We start from the raw sequence: 20,923 nt of genomic DNA on the forward strand, positions 1-20,923 counted from the left end.
AGAGATGGATGTAGTTTCTGGTTGGAACATGAATGATTAGCTGATTTCACGTTTGACAGTATTTATGACAAGCAGTTAGAGAGCGTACTCAGTGGAGTGACTGAGACTGTAAGTTAAGTATGTAATACATATCCAGATTTTTATATTTTGTTTAAAATAAATTAGTGTTATATAACTCATTAAATATTTTATGTAGTCATGTCATCAATAAAAATACATTTATAAATACATTTTTAAATATATGCCCATTTTCTGAAATTGGACTTCCTGTGTAGTTTTTATGACTGAGATGAGTGAGTGAATGAATGACGCTACTCGGGCCCCTGAAAACATAAAATGAAAGATCTTGGATATATATATATATATATATATATATATATATATATATATATATATATATATATATATATATATAATATATAATATATATATATATATATATAGATATATATATATATATATATATGCTTTTGAGATCAATTGAATAGACTGCCTAATAGTAACCCTATGGGTAATTGTACTAGTAAGTAAGTTAGAATGAAAATACTGTCTGTAGCCAATGCACTTAGTGCAGTATTGTATTTTGACATATTGGAAAGCTACCTCCTTAATTAGATTTTCATGCAGTTGCACTGTTACAAATTCAGTTTTGTCAAATCCATTAAAATGCATTGAGTCAATTTGGAATGTCTTTAAAGGCCAATTACAACACACATTTTACTGAGTGTCTGGGTGGGTTTTTTCCATTATTTTATGATTGTATTTCTTTTCATTTAAAGAACAGCCAAAAAGCAAAAATAATAATAATACAACATTAAATTAATTTAACAGGTTTTTCCATTTTGTTCATTTGGGGCAGATGTGAAGTTTATTTATTTATTTATTTTTTATTTCCAAATAACTTTTGGTTGCACTTGTTATTTGGAGGAACACAATGTAAACCAATTTAGGTTAGAAGTACAAGTGTAAGTATGCGCAATGCTAATACTTCTGTAAAACCCTCAATGGCAGACTATGTAGTAGTACTAAAAGAACATTATTTGACAAACGTTTGGTCCATTTAATTCAATTCTAGTCTTTTTCTAAGTCTTCAGCAACGCAATTTCAAGCAACGTCAATTGAGAAATGAAGACGTTTAGTCAGAACTATCTGCCCTGTTACACTGGCCTCAATAGAAAGGTTTCACTGTACATACGTATAGTTTGCTTTTATTGTAGAAATGCAGGATAGACTCTTAACAGGAAGGGGGAATCTTTAAAAGTTTACCATGGTAAATTTGCATGGTAAGTTTCCAATCATTATACAATGCATTTACCATAGTTGATCTAGTGTGCTTTGTCATACCTATTCCATCCATCACTGAGCAATGAAGGGGCTGCTATTTGCGTGCAGCCATTTTTATAAATATCTATTTTTAAACAACCACATGCCATAGCTGTGCACATACCCCATCCATTGCCAGGGCGTGCTCATTCCCTCATTTCAATGAAGCTTGTTTGCAAATAATGTTTTTCTTGTATGTGATGCAGAAAATGCCTGCTAGTTCCCTTAGATTATTATTCCTGCTAATGTACTAATGATTATAGGAATCCAAACATGTCTGGGCTCATGGAAAAGCTATTACCAGCCAGGTATTTGGTTACACAGAGGAGCTGGTTTAAGGTCTGGTTACAACTCTGGTTACAAGGTCTGGTTGTAGCTTTATACTATAAACCACATGTCCTTGTTCTATACAGTGATCACAACTATTTCAAGTGAGTTGGAGAGTTGTGTAATGCTGCTGTAGATAATTAAGTGATACCATCTCTTCAGAGGTGTTTTTTTCATAATATATAAAATCCCACTTTTTTTACCTTAGTTAAAATGTTAGATTCAAATGTGCCTCCCCATTGCAACCCACTTACCAATCAATAGGACTGAAGATCAAAAAGCAAGCTCAATTCCAACTGTCAAGCCAGTTGTATCTTTTCACCCTCCAAACCTAAACAATGGATTTTACCAAGCTACTGAACCCTGGAGACGAGGGCCTGTCTGGCTAGTACTATCTCCAGCCCATTGTTCCTCCCTCACCCAAATTAAGGCCAATGCAACGCTCCTCTGTGGTCCCACAGCCAAGATTAGCAACTTGACAAAACTCAGATTCATACCAGCGAGCTGCCAATATTGTGATTCACGTTGTAATACTGGGAAACCTCATTTTAATTCTGTGGGTAGTCTTTTTTGTTTCAAAGTTAACTTGGCCTTCATTAATGCGAACGGTTACTAGTAATTCAAGCTGAAAGAATACATGCCCTTTCTGGCCCTTGGTGGTGTACATATCAGAACAGGCATGGTCAGCTCCGGTCATGGAAGGCCATTCTGTTCAACCAGGTATAAAATGTCTAACTAGTTAACTGCTGTAGGAACTGGATGAAGGCTTAATGTGTTCAAATTAACATCTAAGGACAAGGTTTGAACAAAGACCTGGTCAGGAAGGGCTGGAATTGCTCATCTCTGTTTTAGGTATGTGTATTTGGTAAAGCACCTGTTTCTGCAGTGTGTAACGTGCAGTTTGTTTCCTTTCTTTTCTAGCAAGCCCGGAAGCCGTACGACGTGCGGGATGTAATTGAGCAGTACTCTCAGGGCCACCTCAACCTCATGGTGCGAATCAAGGAACTGCAGCGAAGGTATTTACAAATGACTGACCCTCCTGCTAGAGTCCAGCAGGAGGGCAAGCCAGTGGTGTAGCCAGGGTTTTGTTTCGGGGTGGGGGGATGGAGATTTTTGCAGATGGGTAATAATTTATAAAAATGTTTCTGTAAGTACAAATTAACTACACTCCAAACTGCAGTTATCAAACATACAAATTAAATAACAGAAACACTAACCTACCTTACCTATTGTTCAGATCCCCAAGTCCATCCTACTGTTTTTCATTGCAAACTTGTCGAGTACATATAGGTTTTATAACAGCCACTTAAAGCATGATTCGCAGGCGACTAAAAAACAGGTGTCCTCAGAGTTGGTCAAAAGCAGAGGACATCTAGTAACCTCCCAGATGTGGATTAGTTTTTATCAACAAAAGTCGGTAAATTCAAAATGAAATGCGATGTTGTGGCCAGAGAAGGCGATTTTGTTCATGATTTGTAAACAGTGAACCGAGTTTAAATAACTAATTTAGTTTTACCTTCTTTTCCAAAGGTTACAATAACCATTTCGTCCCTCGAGTGATATGTATTTCTACATATCACCTGGGGTGAGGAGGGTTAGGTCAGCCAGGGTGTCCTCGGCTCACCACGCACCAGTGACCCCTGTAGGCTGGCCGGGCGCCTGCGGGCCTGCCTGTAAGCGGCCCAGAGCTGCTTTGTCCTTTGGGGAGAAAATGGGATAAAAAATAACTGCCGATTCCAAAAAAAAAAAAAAAAAAAAAAAAAAAAAAGCTAACAGACTGACCCCTGAGTCTAAATGACTTACAGAGCAATGTAGTCTTCAATGATCGCACAATACAGGCAAAAGAGCATATTTAATTTAACATTTTAATTACCGACTTAATTACAAACGTTCATACGGTATACATTCGGTGTAGATCCTCATCCTTTAGACAACACCATCGTTTGATTCAAGAGTTCAGCAAGTTGGTTCAGTTCATGTATTTAGTTACTTTAGCATTTCTAATATCTGTTACCTGGTCGACACACTGTTGTGTTTGATTAATGTCATAACTCTGCTATCTGGCTCAATCAGAAAAGGGAAGCAGTTACACTCGACATGCAGGGCAGGCTTGGCATGCATTTACTACAATGACAGAGCGTGTCTTTTATTCTGTATTAACTTCACAATAGAATCCACCCTGACCAACACTCAGGGAATGGAGGATATTTATAGACTCTGTAACTGACTTACAATGATGTAATGTATGCATTAATACAATCTCTACCTTTTCAACACAAGGAATAGTGTTACCTAAACAAACAAAGCCAGGCTAGCTGTGTTTAACCGTTTAAAGTCCAACTGTCGGATCTTTTACAGGAGCCATGAGCCCTGTGGTGATTTTGGTTGCCCAGTTAGTTTGTGTGGTGTTTGTTACTGTCTACTGTAGTTATTTTCCTGTAATAATGATCTGTAATAGACCATGTGAGGTCCTGTATTTAAGCAGGTTATTTGACTATATTCTGGGGGCTTGGGTTTGAATCCCCAAGTGAAATTAAAGTGGTCTCAGCTTACCCCTCACCACAACTGTCAGTCTCTAGACTGAGCTGCAGACAGTGTTGTGTTCAGGTCAGGACTGAGGTGGAATTACTTCATAGCACTGTGCCAGGCTATAGCCACTGCCATTAACCATCCGCTTTCAATCGTAGTTAAACATTAATTATATACGTGTTCTGTTTTTCTTTTCTACAGACTGGACCAGTCCTTAGGAAAGCCCTCCTTATTTCAATCTGCCTCAGGTAAGCCTATTTTTTAAATGTATTATTATTATTATTATTATTATTATTATTATTATTATTATTATTATTATTATTATTATTTGTACTAGGCTGCTTGAAACAAAACTACTATATCAGCAAGTTTAGTATCTGTACATTCTTTCTGCATTAGATTCCAGGTAACTCCTATAAATCAATTCACTAAGCACACACTAAAGCTTGGTTATGAGTTGTTTGCACGAAACTTGTACTAACCTTTTTTATAGCAATAACCATTATCTACCATGATCATAAATTCACCAAATAATACAAGACTAATTGCTTTTTCAGTTCTTTATTACACCAATTCCCATCATTGTTCTTCTTCTTGAATTTCAACACAGCTGTTAAGTGCATTGTTTGTACATGATACTGAAGTGCTGGCGCCTTGTCAGTAGCAAGGTACAGACATATATACTATACGAGTGCATACAAATAATACACACTATTTTGGTGAAGCATGAAGAAAAATATGGAAAGCAAGAAAGTGAAATAAAATTAGACATTAATACATGAATAAATAGATGATGATGATGATAATAATGCACTTGCGCATAATTGTTATCTTGTTAAGATTTTTAAATGATAAGAATATTATATACAGTATCAATACAAAACCATAGAAATTAGAGGTGGCCAGATGAGGCAGAAATTACAGATGCAGACCCCTAGTGGTCATTTCTAAAACAACCAACCTTCAAAAATACAGCTTTTAGGAGTCTTTTCAGAAGCAGTAATTGATAGGGGAAATGAGCTAGTAAAGCCAGTAAATGAAGCTCTACAGAGACTCAGCAAACCACACACTGGATTATTTTAAAGAAGTTACAATTTGAGTTTATTTCAGTATTTCTTAATTCAGCATTTTTGAGTGTTTAATAGTTATGGAAGAACATACACAAGAAGATTATAAACAGGTAAGAAATATTGAATATTCTGAAATAGTGTATTCCTTTAGCCGAAATCTGCTTTCTTGTACTTTTAATTTAAAACAATTGCTAGCATTACTAAACTTTCTTTACAGGTAGAGTGTTTGGAAACATAACCCTAAAGCCCAGACCTCTCTGGATACAGACAGGAATGGAGTTATTTTATATGCCCCTTACTATTGTATGGTCTTTGCATTCATTTAAGTGGTTCTGGGTTTTGTTGCTCCTGTATTGAATATTTCTGTAAATTTTCCATTTCCTGGCTTTGAGCTTGTCTGGAGTACCCTAAGAGTCGGGACTAATAGCCTTCCTATTATTATTATTAGTAGTAGTAGTAGTAGTAGTAGTAGTAGTAGTAGTAGTAGTAGTAGTAGTAGTAGTAGTATTATTATTATTATTAGTATTATTATTATTTGTTTATTTAGCAGGCGACTTACAGAGACTAGGGTGTGTGAACTATGCATCAGCTGCACAGTCACTTACAACTAAGTCTCACCCGAAAGACGGAGCACAAGGAGGTTAAATGGCTTGCTCAGGGTCACACAATGAGTCAGTGGCTGAGGTGGGATTTGAACCGGGGACCTCCTGCTTATAAGCCCTTTTCTTTAACCACTGGACCACACAGCCTTCTCCTCCTCTGGTATACATATATAGCAGAGTTGGAATATCACAGGATTTTAATGGACTGGGTTAAGCTATTCAGTCCTGGTATTTTGGATTCTACTGACCAACTCAAATTAAGCGCAAAGCTAGGTAAAGTCAGATTTAGATTTGTTTATTAAATTAAATAACTAATTATGGGAGCAGCAGAACCACTTGGAATGATTGCAAATGCAATAAAATGACAAGGGAAATGTAAAAAGGCAAATAAAATTAAATGGGAAGCTACTTATTATTTAAGCAAAGAGTGAAGTGCTGTCTTTTTATGAAATTATTATTAAACAGTTTGAGATTCATGTTCTAGAATGTTGGTTTCTATAACAATAGTCATCACAAACAACAAACTATTTAATCAAAACCTATTTTTAAAGAACAATTGTTTAAATAATTTATGAAGCATGTGCATAAGGCTCCATTGTCTCAAACATGAATTAAGATGGAATTATGTAAACCAAAATGTCACATATCAATGTATGTTTGTGTAAGGTTGAGAGAGAAATGGTTGGCCGTTCAAACTAAGAGAGAGATGGCTAAAGTAGCAGTGAAGCACAACAATACTCATGCTTTCATCAATAATAGGTCTAACTAGGTCATAGGTCATAATAGATGCACAGGTCTAACTAATAATAAAACTGCATGAGTTGATTATTGCTATGGAATCGAACATATGTATCCATTAGAAGCTTTTTTTTATGAAAGTATTGAATCCTAATAAATCAAAGCTGATGGACAATGTTATGCACACTTACTCCATGCACACACACAGATGGAGTGCTGGCAGCTACCATGAAAAATGACCTCGCTATCCGGTCAGAAAATGTTGACCCCAAAGCTGATCCTCAATTATTAAAATGAATAAGATTTGTGAGTTATTATTTCTAAATGGCTTTCATGGAAACCCCTCTCAATTTTACAAGACTAGACTCTTGACGTTGCAATGCTAGTCTTGAGTTTACATGGGGATTTTTTTTACTTAAGCTAATTGCTAAACATGCTTGTGAGTACCATAGTCTCAAGGTCTAAGATCCTATTTTTTGGTAAGGAGAACATTACACAATAATAAAAATAATTGAAACAAAAAAAACTTCAAGAGATAATATGAGACCCTGAAATACAATACTTAGACGTTCAGTTCTAGTGTACTATCTCAAATAAATAAATGTGTTTAATTCACCCCCAAATGTGTTGCAGCATGAAATGTTGGGTCTATAGAGTGTAAACTGCAAAAAAAAAAAAAAAAAAAAAACATTTTTAGTACCACTCATTTTTGTTCTTGCTTTTGTCCAGAAAAAAGTAAAGACAGAGGAACGAACACCATTGGATCACGCTTAAACCGGGTGGAAGATAAGGTAGGACCTGAGTTCCTGGAAAGGGGTGTCTGTATCTATGCTTCATGTTGTGTCTTGTGTGCTTTCTGGGGTGGAGCTGAACTGATCTTGCAGCTAAAAGGAGATTCCTCCAAAACGTTGTTCCTTACTGGACTGGTTGGGTCTAGTTTGCTATATTCTGATACATAGGGTGCGTATCCTCACATAAACACACACACACACACATTTGTTTTAACTTGCAGACAGTGGCAGAGGTAGAAGTGAGCTGTAAAATGTAGAAAACCACAGCATATCCCTCATTATCAGAGGAAAGATTTACCTTCTAAGTCCCTCGATTTAAAATCAAGTCCCCAGGCTCTTTGTGTTGGCAGACAGCTTGTCTCTATGTTGTTTGGAGAATCCGATTTGATTCATAACTGAAAGGAGGTGAGACTGAAAAGCACTTTGCTTTTTTGCTTTGTTTTTTTTCAAAAAGAGAATGCCATCCAATGCATGGTACATCCTGCTGACTCTCGGACTAGCTGGCACCACTTGTTGTTTTGTAGCAAATCAGTGTCACATGTACAGTAGATGAAGGTCATTAAAATGTGTCTGCTCTTCAGTTTTACAGTATAATATACTTCATGATACTGTAGACTGTGACTGGATTTTACTGCAGTTATCAGCTTAATGGAGACTAAGGGATTTATATATATATATATATATATATATATATATATATATATATATATATATATATATATTTTTTTTTAATGAGTTATATCAAGCAATAAACTAGTTTTAGTTCCTCGTCATGAGCAGTGATATCTCTGTACAGAGGTGGAAATGGGATGGTCTGGTTGTGAACCGTTTTCCAGCAGCTTATGAATCTCTGATTTATATACTTTCAACCCACTTAAGGAAATTGTTCATTATTGAGGCTGTTCTCTTTGTTCACCATCAGTGGCAGATCTTAATTCTGCCACCCTAAAATGTGTGAACTTGGTTTTTCATTTCGTTGGTGTGTAGTACTAATGCTAATACGTTGGTCAATCGGTATTAATACAAGAATAAAGAGCAGCATCATTTATATCTGCTACTGTTTATATCTTTAAAATACACCCCAAAACAATCACCGTCTTGATGATATTTATAAGGACTCCTTATAAGGAGTCAGTTGAAATTGTAATTCGGCATTATTGTGGATGCTTTTTCAACAGCTCATAACTCATAAATTGCTTAATGTACATAGTTGTGACCAGATATGGCTGCCATACTGTCGTCATGTGAATTTTTGGTTTCCATTTTTTTTATTTATTTTTTTGGTCAAGTGTTTGTGCAATGCTTTTGGGACTTGTCTTTTTTAAAAGTAGTACACCTCGGTCGTTTTATTTGTCGCTGGTGCACTAGGTGGAACAGTGAGTGACCATTTGCAGCAAACATTTTTGATACAGAAATGCCCCACACAAATAACTGAAGGACAGTGTTTCACACAGGTCATAAGTATCAGAATCAAGGAAAACATGGAACTGTTCTGTCTGTTCATATGTCACACCTTTTTTTTTTCTTTTTTTTTTTACATTTTATACTTACTGTATGCTATGGTGATCTACTTTTTTCATGATACTGATAGCTCAAATTTATTTTTAATTTTCAGCCGTTCTAAAAAATACAGTGTAATAAAAAGCCACTGACATAACTAGACATTTACCAGAACGGAATCATTTAAAAGAAAGATAAGGAAATGAAACTAAGATATTGCTTGTGAATGGAAAGAGGCAATTTTTGTGGACTTTCCATTCAAAAGACCCAGCAGGAATTTCAGATTCATTTTTACACTGTTACACTGTTATTGACTATTTTAACCAGTACTGAGAAATTTCGATATATTTTTTTCTGAATGCTTCCATGTTTTGCTGTGTCTTTATTTTGGAGAATGCAACGTGAAACAAACAATAATCAGAAAACCTATTTCTTAATCATTGCTGGTAATGTTTTAAAAATATTAGTGAAGGACTCAAGGCCTAAATCCCTCCATGCCAATATGGCACTTCAAGGTTGTACATGCTGGGTGGAGCCAGTTAGAGCTAACCTATTGATACAAGTGATATTTAGTATATTTCCCTTTCTAGAAGTGACAATTTGGCTGTACAAATGATTTGTTCAGTGCCTGTATAGCGTCAAATAAGTCACAGGAAATGGAACTGAAGGTGTGTCAAATTTGCTGTCACTTGTCACCGTGATCAGTAAGTCCCTTCATCAAATCACACTAACACAACATTTTCATTGCATACCCTGATTTTACTAATTCATGCCAAGATAACCTTATAAAACTTCACCACATAAAACTGTTTTCCATATTTATTAGTATGATTTATCACACCGCTCTGGGCTTAACAGTGCTTACCTGTACAGGGATGGAAAGGTTTTACTCCGAGCTTAATTAGACACAGAGTACGGGTAACAAACTCAGCTGTGTCTTATTGAACCCATAGTAAAACCAGGGATGGATCAAACTGCTATGCTATGGGAGTCTTATTTCCATCCCTGCTATGCTTAACCACGTTTTCACTGTACTTTATTGCACCTTGGTAAACGTTTACAAGGCTACAACAACCACAAGTAAAAAAAAAATTAGTTTTTAATTCAAGATTTTTCAGTTCATCTACAATTATCTAACTTGCATAAGGATGGCAGCATTATTATTTGTCACAATTCTATGGTAGGTACCACAGTAAAAATACATTTTATACAATATTAAAAAAAAAAAAAAGCTGGATATTGCTTACAAAGCACACAATTAAATAAATGAAATAAATGGCACAGGTGAATTTTGAAGGAATCATACTATTTTTTGTACAGGTTTTTTGTAAAAGAGTACGTACTCTTGAATTTGCTACCGTTACACTGAATGCAACCTGGTTAGCACATGTCAGGCTTGAGTGGCAATTTGTTGGTGATATTTGTTAACAAGGTGAGAAGAAGTAATTGTGCAAACACATGTGTGTATGATTTCTTAATAAAGAAAAGTACAAACTATACAATGGGTGGGATTTGACATCTAGTACTTGAAATTCTGCGCTATCATTTCCAAGGCAGAAAATTGTGAAATATTAAAGGGAAATTAGCATTTGGGTTTCTTCTTGTTGTATTAATTGTAATAATGCATAATGCATTATTTATAAATTTAAAGTTACTACATTTTGTGCATATAATGTGCATATAATGGCTTGTTTTTATTCAACCTGGCTTTGTAAGATATTCTGCAATTTCTTCATTTATAAGGTTTAATATACTATACATTATTGAATGTAAAAAAAATAATACACAAGCTTTGCTATAATGCAAAGGCAATTGACTAAGGGATTTTCTTTTCCAATTTTAATTATTTTCTAATAGTATGTTACACATTTTCATAATTCAGCCTTGTATCCACTACCTATTGCTTAATTGTGAGTCTACGCCCATCCGGGTTAGGACTATTTGCAAGTTATTCCCATTTAAACCTGCTTTTGTCAGACATGAATGTGAAAACTCTATTCCTGGAAATAATACAGCAAGGAAACTACAATACAGGGGAGTACAGTATGATGGACCAATTCCAAGAACCTGATAGTTTTAGCTACATTCTGACATTGTGTTGATTAATTTGTTATTTTATTTTCCGATATTGGACTTTGTTTTGATGCATTTTAATCATGACAAATGTGAACGCAAACGCTTCTCAAGTGATGTAGGCCTTGGCTAATTACCAAAGCCTATGTGTAAATAGCTGTGACCTGGTTAATTATGAAACCAATCAAATGCTTCAGACAGGAATGATTACCACTACAGCATTGCATGAAACTGGACAAAGGTTAACCTGGGACAGCCCTCAGCTAAACATTGAGGCTTCATCGTGCTATACGGCAGAAGAGGGAATTACAGTGATTTAATCTGCTAGCTGCTGTTGTAACTCTAACCAGGGGTGAACACCATCAGCTTTTGTACCAGTAATTACAGTTGGCTGTGGAAATGAAAATGACAAATCAAAATTTGTTTAATTCTGAGGTAGCATGAAACTAAATCTGACATGTTCTCACAGACTTTCTAAAGCACACTGGCTTGTGAAATCCCATTTAGAATAGTTTGCAGTTTGTGTGCAGGTCAATTGTGAACAACTGTAGACATGGTCAGTCTTGGCAAAGTAAAATGTATAATTAAGTTTTGAGATCACATTAAATGCATTTTAAAGATCAACTTTATTCTGGGTAATGTAAGTCAATACATGCCCCTTGGTTACGCAATGCCCACAATGCATGTATCTTCAAAAGATAATTATTGACAAACAATCTTAGACAGGCATGTACCATTCTTTTCAGTAAATGTATTATAGGGCTTGAGTTGTTCAAGCAATATGTATGAAATGATTCTTCTGTAACTAAAGATACCCCAGGGTTTGGTGTTGTGTCCGCCTCTCTAGTGGGAAGGTGTGATCTCCTAATGGTCCTATTAAGAGAGACAATTAGTGTTGTGCTAGTTTTGCACGCTATCACTAAGTACTTCAAGTAGAGAAAGAGAATGTACTTCAAGTCTTTGCCAACAATATTGATTAAGTTTCTTTTAGTATTACGATACACAAAGAGTGATTATTTCTCATTAAAAAACCCTGTTGTAGCACTTTGGGCCATTTACAGGTTTGCCTTTGAATCTCCATTGCAACTTCCAGAAAACCTCTGTGGCTACCAGTCTCTTGACCCCTCAGTGAAGTTGATCTTAAAAATCCCAAACAATCACATCGTGTCAGTAACTCCTGTCTCTGAGTTAAATGCAGATTGAACAGTAAATCAGTATCATACCTATGATAACACTAATTCAATTGGCATGTCTAAGTGTTACTCAAATAAACCTGCAGTGAAAATGGCTCCATTTTGGGAAAAAAGTGCCAGCAATTTAGAAAAGAATTCTGACTTTTCAAAACAGTTAACGTCAAACTGAAAAACTGAATACAACTCAATATTTGAGCAAAGCTACTTGCTCTTTAAATTGTAAATTGTAAAAAAATTGTTCAGACTTGCTAAGTGTGGAGGTTGTGTGGTCCAGTGGTTAAAGAAAAGAGCTTGTAACCAGGAGGTCCCCGGTTCAAATCCCTCCTCAGCCACTGACTCATGGTGTGACCCTGAGCAAGTCACTTAACCTCCTTGTGCTCCGTCTTTCGGGTGAGACGTAGTTGTAAGTGACGCATGATGCATAGTTCACACACCTTAGTCTCTGTAAGTCGCCTTGGATAAAGGCGTTTGCTAAATAAACAGTAATAATAATAATAATAATAATAATAATAATAATAATAATAATAATAATAATAATAAGTAATACTCGTCTAAAATTCCACTCTGTTGTTTCTAAGAAGCATCTCATTTGATTCAGCACACAGGGCAAGCTGTTCATAAAGTAGTGCAGTGCTATACAGCTGGTACTGTAATAAGCAGGATTCAGTGCACTTGAACAACCACCTCTTCCAAGTCTCTCCTCCTTTGATTTTTTGCAGGTTGTTAATTCAGTGAAGTTGAAAGAGCAGGGTGTAGCCTTTAGCGGGGCACACTGTGTTTCTGTGTCCATTCCAACACTTCCTGTCTGGCTCGAAGCTGTGTGATCTTGGTGTTTAGTGACCCGATTCTTGTGATAACTGAGCGCTACAGGAGGGGCCTCCCGGATGCAGCTGTATAATAGCAGCTTGTTTTGAGAGTATGTATTCCTTGTAAAAGCGATCAAGAAGCTATTACCTGAAATTGGTTCAGCCCTTATGTCCAGTGTATTAAAGTAAGTAGCTTTGTCCTTTTTAATAACTTTTATTCACATTTCCCTTTCTTTTTTAGGGTGTTTGCTATCATTTTGAGTGGTTTGAGTTTTGTTGGTCCAATATTATCTAAATCTGTATTTACCAGCTTTGAGCTTGTTTTGCACTTGTCTTCATCCTGTGCGCTTGGACTAAATGGGCTTCCTCATTCTTTTCAAATCATGTGACCGTGTGGCTTTTCATCTCTACTCATATAGAGACAGAGAGAGTTGGTGGGGCCGACACATAATTTGAATAGAATATGGAAGGCTATTAGTGCCAGTTTATGGGTTTCTGCAGACAAGCTCAAACCAAGTTCAAATCCATGTATGATTTAGAGAAAAATAATGAGAACTCTCAACATTGGAGCAACGAAACCTAGAGCCACTCAAAATGATAAAACATCCTGAAAAATTGAAATGGCATTTAAAGCTACTTACTCTTATGTTTCATATAAATGTTAATTTTGAACTGATCAGTGATTGATCAGTGATGCAGTTGATTTTTATGAGACTGAGGGGTAGATTTACTAAGATGGGCCAGTCGCAGCACAAACAAACTGCAATTTGCATTTCCGTTGTGACAATTTGCAAAGTATACATTTTGTTGAATATACTAAAAGAAAATATGTTAATAAATATACTAATTTAAATATCTGTTGCGTTGATCTCTAGCATTGCGAGATTCGTGCAACATTTTTTCGAATAAATAATGAAAGGCAGTTTAATCTCATCAGATTCTATAATGGGGCCCCACATTCACTCCCAAATAAAAAATGTGTTTCTAGCAAAAAGCTTTTCATAATCATACAGTAGCCCCTCGCTAAACCGGTCATGTTTGTCCGACATAAGGAGGTGTCGGATTTAAAGAAAAATACAATAAAATCACACACACATACATTTATAGTGTTCAATGTGTTTTAAATGTATAAATCATTACCCTGAGATAACACTGATGTGTTTTGGGTAAGCTACACATTACATTATGTACAAATTAGGGTTGTCAAGCAATTAAAATAATGAATCGTGTAACCTTGCGATTTTTAAAAATTTTAATTAATCATAGTTTTAATCACATATTTGATTGATACAATTACTGCATCCATCTCATTTGTTTGTTTTATTACTGATGATTATTATTATTATTATTATTATTATTATTATTATTATTATTATTATTATTATTATTATTATTAGCCAAAAAACAACCCAGCATAAAAAACCTGTTGTCTTATTTCTGGAATAATATTTTTGCCCCTTCTTTTATAGTTTTCTACTTATTTACACAAAATTATACAGAAAAGTTCTTGCATTTGCGGTTCAATTGTTTGAACCAACTGCATTTCAAATGATCAGTTTCCTTATATATATAGATAGATAGATAGATAGATAGATAGATAGATAGATAGATAGATAATCATTGTTTCTAATAATGATAATTATTATGTTATGAAAAAGTATAGTAGTCATTAGACAGATCATAGGCATTGCTCTCTGTTTCATTTTGTTGTGCTGGCTTGCTAGCATAGTAGAACACTTTCTTTGACAAATCCATAAATGGTTTATATCAGTCTGTAGATATGAGCATTTTGCCACATCAATGTCCCATATTTCAGATGGTAAACTTACTTTCTAATCACCCTGCACATGACTAATATTATTTATTTTGGCGACACAGTATTTGTCAGGTTGAGATGAATTGATAAGTTTTCAGGTACTGGTAATGTATAGACTGTCAGCATTAACAAGGCCGTAGCCAGCTATGACGCACCTGAGGCACGTGACTCGGTTAAAATCATACTAATAATTATTTATTTAGGCCCTTTTACATGTTGCTTTGCCGCAAATAAAAATGCATTTCATCCCTTTTTGCATTTGAAGTGGGATACTTGAAGCTTATTTCAGACAGTGCGTGATTGACACTAGTAGTTGAGTTGAGGGTTGTGTTGAGTTCATAGTGCTGCAGTTTGCAAGGAGCCTTGCAGCTGGCCAATCACATTAATATAAGTCAAATGCATATTCATGAGTATAAATCAGAACACAGCCAAACAGCCTATCAAATCAACTGGCCAGCCAAAAAGCTAGAGCTGCAACCCTCATTGGAGTGCTTATGCAGCTAAATTCTCTCCGTCTTGTCAACCGGCTTAAGCTAATTTTATTGCTGAATGTGATTTTATAATTAATATCACACAAAACTTTATGTATGAAAGCACTCTTGTCTTCTCGGTATTTGGATAATGACATCACTGTTAAAATTATTTGTCTGATAGATTAGAATTTTAAACTAAGTATGGTGTCTACAACAAATATTCTGGCATTGCTACATTTCGTATTTTCTTTTATGTTAAGTTTGAATGTTGCACTCTACAAAACCACACAGGTCCTGCAAATTTAGAACCTCAGGTACTGTTAACTAAACTTTTGTATTTAAATAAACAACATATAAAAATGTCCTCATATTTTTTCTTCACGGGCAAGTGCCTCAGTCATTTTTCATGGCTGGCAACGGCCCTGATTAACATACCAAAAATGTTTTTATTCACTGATATGTAAATTACGAATTTCGGTAATGAGAAGAAGATTCTGTATAAAACAGGCGATCCTTTTTTATTGTTGCGGTTTTAGAGGAACAATAAAATATTAAGAAATGTACACCTGCAAATGCATTTTGTTCAGCAAAATATAGAGGATACTCCATAAACCTTCATGGAATATTATAACTATTCAACGAATGATGATGGACAAATAACCTGTAAGCCCACAAAGGTTTTTTATAGATAATGTGCAGTGGCCTTTTTTCTACCGTGGTACAGCAGAAGAAGTAAAGTTTTATTTTGGCAGCGGATTATTTGGCCCTCTGATATTTGTATTCAGTGTTGCCTGTCTGGACTAGGAACATGTTTACGTTTCATGTTTGTTTGGGTAAACATAACGGAACTAGAGATTTCCCGGAGTCTGGAACTACTTCCTTTTTTCAATTTGTATAACAAAGATCAACCCTTAAGTTTGATACATGATGTACTTGGAGCTGGCTAGACTGTGCTCCAGATATACAGCTGCAAGGGAATTGGCTGCAATAATACATGATATTGTTTTTGCCTTTCCAGTTCCAAAAAAATAAATACCTCATTAAAAACAACTTATAATCTCACAACATGTTAACCGCACAGTGTTACAACCTTTATGTTGTCCCTCATCATTGGCACATAAGAAGTGACAGTAGTTTAATAAATTTGCACGGTCATTTTTCCCACACTTATCCCATGGCTATACTATTCCTTTTTCCATAGTTTGCAATGGTTTGACATGGTTTTTAAGACACCTTGTCAGAAGCACTGAAAAGGTTTAATGAAGCCAGTATTAAGATTCTTTACCATTTATGTCAATTGCATTTAACCCGATTAATATACGTTTTGTAGTACAGTGTCTTTAAAGGATTCACTTTATTATATTTCCGATTAGTGAGTCTTGCCATGTATTCAATTATATAAAAGAATCATGACACTAAAATGTTAACTAAAACCATAAATGCTTAAGCCCACAGAAGTATGGTTGAACACAAATGCATAGTGTAAGAAAACTGCAAAACTACTGTGGTAAAAATGTTATTAGGGAAATGTCACCCTGCTTCAGTATTAATGGGTCAGTAGTCAATCCACATAGATCCTGTTGTAAGTGGTTTCTAGGTGAGGCCTTCTAATAAATGCAGCATTGAAAAGATACCCACGTTTATTTCTGTGTGGGTAGCCAGTTGGCATGGCTTGTGAAATTTAAACATACATTTTAATATCCGTTTCAAACAGGTTTTTTCTGCCAGGAAGAGGCACAGACCTAACACCCACACTTGATGGAGTCGGTAACTGCTGTATTAGACAGGGATGGGCTTATAGGCCTGCAATATTGCACTGCTTCACTGTTATAGGACATGTAAATATTTACACAGGATGCCTTTCATTGCCATTATGTTTTGGGCGGGTCTATAAACTCTCCAATTAGCAAACCCGTTCATATGAAAACTGGGAAGCTTCTTCTAATTAACAGGGATTATCTGAAATTCTCCTCTGAAGCAGAACACATAAATAAGAATGCGGGTGGATTATACAGGCAAGCTTGATTTCAGCCTTTACGTCCTGTTTAAAGGGTATTGAATTATAATTTCTGACAGGATATATTTTATAGTTGCTATGGAGCAACTACAGTGTAGATTGTAGGGCTGTGGTACTGAATTCGATTTGGACCTCCTTCAGGACTTGCATACAGTAACAAATGAGGGCTGTATATTTTTTTCTTATGCAGTCATTGATTATTAATTCAAGAATAATTTTTCCATACACTTTATGCAGGAAAAAAAAAGAATTATGCTTTAGCAAATTGACTGCAATCAAATGACATTTAGGAAAATACTATATATTTTTTAATGAAAAAATAGTTAACAAGACTTAAAAAGAATATGACTAAACGTATTTGGGAAATATATTACTTTAGATATAGGTCGACAATTTATTTGGTTCTTACTTTAGTCTATTTAAGAAACATAATATATACAACCAAATAAAAAAAATAGTAAAAGTTTTTTTTTTACAACAATTGGTCATTTTAAATAATTTTTAAAATACATTAATGATTACATCAGTAACTTTGCAATTTAGAAAACATGCTGATTCCACTAACATAGGTCCTGTTGATCACTGTCCACAGAGAAAAAGCTGCTAATTCTAAGGGAAGCATCTGGTAATTGCAGCTGTGCTGAAGAGAGCCAGAGGGTGAAGTACCTTCATCCCCATCTACACACTGAAACCCTGCCCACAATGACATAGCCACCATTGCAGTGATTTTAAATATATCCCATAATTAGTCATCAGAAACTTAAAAGAATGTGCTTTCACAAGCGTTTATTTTTTTTATCTAAAGTTTTGTGTTATCAATGCCTCCCAGCCACGTTATCTCTCAGAAGACCTTGGTGTCTATTTGGTTATATTTATTCCCTATTTTTAGAATTGTATCTTCTTGTTCTGTTATCCTACATACAGACAGAACTGTGACGGACAAAAGTAACTACATGGAGCCAGATATGAAGTGGATGTGGCTCCAGTGGTTCCTTTTTAGACACCTAGGCGCCATGAACTAAAAGCGTATCTCCATCGCAATGCCCTCTTCAGGCGCATAGTTTTACCAAGTGTTCAGATTTGGAGTAGACTCTGGGACAATCCACACACTGAGAGAAGAATACATGCCTTTTACCCTCGAGGAAACATGCTCCGTGGGTCTTGGCCTAACTTACGGTACGTTATACTCTCTATGGGTAAATATCTACCCTGATCATGTGATCCCTGCGGCACTATAAAGCTGAGGAAGCAGTATGATTGCAAAACCAGAAATGCATAAAAGGCAAAGATCTAAGGGGTCATCATAGTGAGTGCAGGTCGAGCAGGTATCTCAGTAGCAAGGACAGTCATGATGGTAAACTGCTCTAAGACAATGGCCATCAGAGTGAGGAAGAGTGGTCGCCAAGAGATACACACAGCAGTGACAAACATAGACAGATAGAGAGGCTTGTCAAGTCTGAAATGTTAATGACTGAATGTATCCCTTCCGGCACCTTGTGGAGTCTATGCCATGTCAATGCTGTGATCACATTAGGTACAAGTGTCCAGGCAGTGTACATTCTAGTCCCATACTAAATGTGACAAGTGGTTCTATCTGATAAATACAATCCATACATTTGATCTGTTATGCACTTCTATTACTGTTTAAAAAAAAAAGAATAGTAGAGAATGATCTGTCTTTACGTTAATTGGCTAAAATGCAATTATGAAGTATTAATCTTCAATTAATCTATTGAATTCCAATTGAGTATTTGTCCATTAATGAATAATTCCCCAACTGTTCATGTGAACAGACTCATCCTTTCCAATCTTGTTCATATTTACTTCTACTTATTGGAAATTGCTCCCCTCTCTTATTGTGCACTGCTAAGTATGCCTCCCTGATTCCTAATAGGCCCTCTTCAGAAAAAGCGGCTTCATTTTCTATACTCTCACAGTCTGAGGCCACTGTACTATTTCATGGAAAATGGTAATTACTCTGAACAGACAGCTACAGTCAGTGTCATGGTTTGCTGGAAATCATACAGAATACCTATGTAATTACATTCAGCTGAGTGGTTCGGATAGTATTGTAAAATATAAATGTGACTGAAGGTCAAAACCCAGTGACTCGATTACAGTTCTGTTTTGTTTTTCTCTTCAGCTGTCCGCTCTGGTTTATATACTTATAATTGTTGATTGTACATGTACAGTCTGCTTTCATGGTTTAGTGGTTCATTTGGTAAGTCATCTTTGTAATTGTATGGTTTCAAATTGAGCTGGCAGGAAGATCTGGGCACCATTTGATTTGCTTTTTAGTTGGTGGAAATCAGATTGAAGTTTATTAACCAAATGAAAACAAATACTACTAACTGCTAATGTGAATTTGCTCAGTTGTCTTACTACATAAGAACATTGGAAAACTAAAGGCGGCCCATCAATGCTCACCTGGTACCTAACCGCTAGTTCATCTCAGAATCGCTTTAGTTGATTCTTGAATACCAACGAGTCAGCAGCAACAACATAGCTTGGCAGCCAGTTCCATACCCCCACCACCCTCTGTGAAACACTGCCTCCTACCCTCTGTCCTGAATCCACTGAGTCCACTGGTCCTGGTGTCTAAAGACAGGTGTCCATCAGTGCCATGAAACCAGTCTGTAAAAACTCTTCTCATCTTATTCTAATATCATAGTGGGGGCAGTTTCATCTGTAGTGTATAATCCAATCTGGACCCGGACATTTACAGAAAACATCAACTGAATGGATTAGGTATTTGCATCATTTATATTTATTCACAGCCCTAACTTTCCGCCTACATATTTTTTTTCTGCAGTCCAAAATTTAAAACAAAGCTGTTTTATCATGCTGTAAACTAATAAAACAGCAGGAGCAATTAAATGCACTTTCATTAAATACACTAATCTAAAAATACCTGGAACATTGTTTAGCCAAAAAATTTCATCTATAACAACTACACACATTGGGGCTCTGGAATTAAGGGTGCTGGGGGTGTGGTAGCACCCCCTGGCTTTGCATGGCTTCCTTCATATACAGGGGTTACAGTTTTGTTCAATGGCTTTCAGCACCCCCACTATAAAAATGGTTCCAGCGCCTCTGGCTACACAGCATTATCAATAGATCTTTGCACCAATTTTTGTACACCATTTTAGATGAAATTGGGTTTGATTCCTACGTATTTGAGACAGGCAGCTACAGTGCTTGTGTTAGAAAGGCAATAAAGCTGGAAGACACAACAGATTAAATAGTCTTTGGAGTTTTTGGTACTTTACAAATCCATATGCAGGACTGTGCTAATGAACAGTTACAGAAGCATTTTGAACTAAAGAGCTGTTTATGTTTTAATTTAGTGTCGCCAATCATAGCTTGGATATGGCTTAAGCGCTATTGCTGTTTGTAAAGCAATAGTTGCTGAAACCCATTATTCTTGTGGTTTTTCTTCCTTTAAAAGTGTTGCTTGCGAAGGCTCCTCGAGTCTTGCTTTGACGCATGGGCTGATGTGACACAGACAGATAATTCCAGAGCTGCCTACACTGCAGCTGGCAGACGGGGAGAAGCTGGTGCCAGTCGAGGGTAGAGTCCTCTCTAAATGATCCTTCAAGCACTTATCACCTCTATTACTAAAAATGATGGCTATTTGTAATAGGCAGTGAGCTTTTTATGACAAA

The 20,923-nt window shown here is 35.9% G+C and overlaps 1 protein-coding gene across 4 annotated transcripts in view; it reads left to right on the plus strand.

Moving 5' to 3' along the window:
• LOC117434639 (potassium voltage-gated channel subfamily KQT member 1-like) overlaps positions 1 to 20,923 on the plus strand; it is a 358,344-nt gene that overhangs the window by 229,696 nt on the left and 107,725 nt on the right. For all 4 annotated transcript variants that reach the window (XM_034057236.3, XM_059002773.1, XM_034057235.3 and 1 more), the window contains exons 15-17: positions 2,572 to 2,666; positions 4,381 to 4,427; positions 7,319 to 7,380. In XM_034057236.3, the coding sequence (XP_033913127.1) occupies positions 2,572 to 2,666; positions 4,381 to 4,427; positions 7,319 to 7,380 (204 nt within the window). The remainder of the gene's footprint in view (positions 1 to 2,571; positions 2,667 to 4,380; positions 4,428 to 7,318; positions 7,381 to 20,923) is intronic.

This window comes from Acipenser ruthenus, chromosome 28 (assembly GCF_902713425.1).
Source record: "Acipenser ruthenus chromosome 28, fAciRut3.2 maternal haplotype, whole genome shotgun sequence".
Lineage (NCBI taxonomy): Eukaryota > Metazoa > Chordata > Actinopteri > Acipenseriformes > Acipenseridae > Acipenser > Acipenser ruthenus.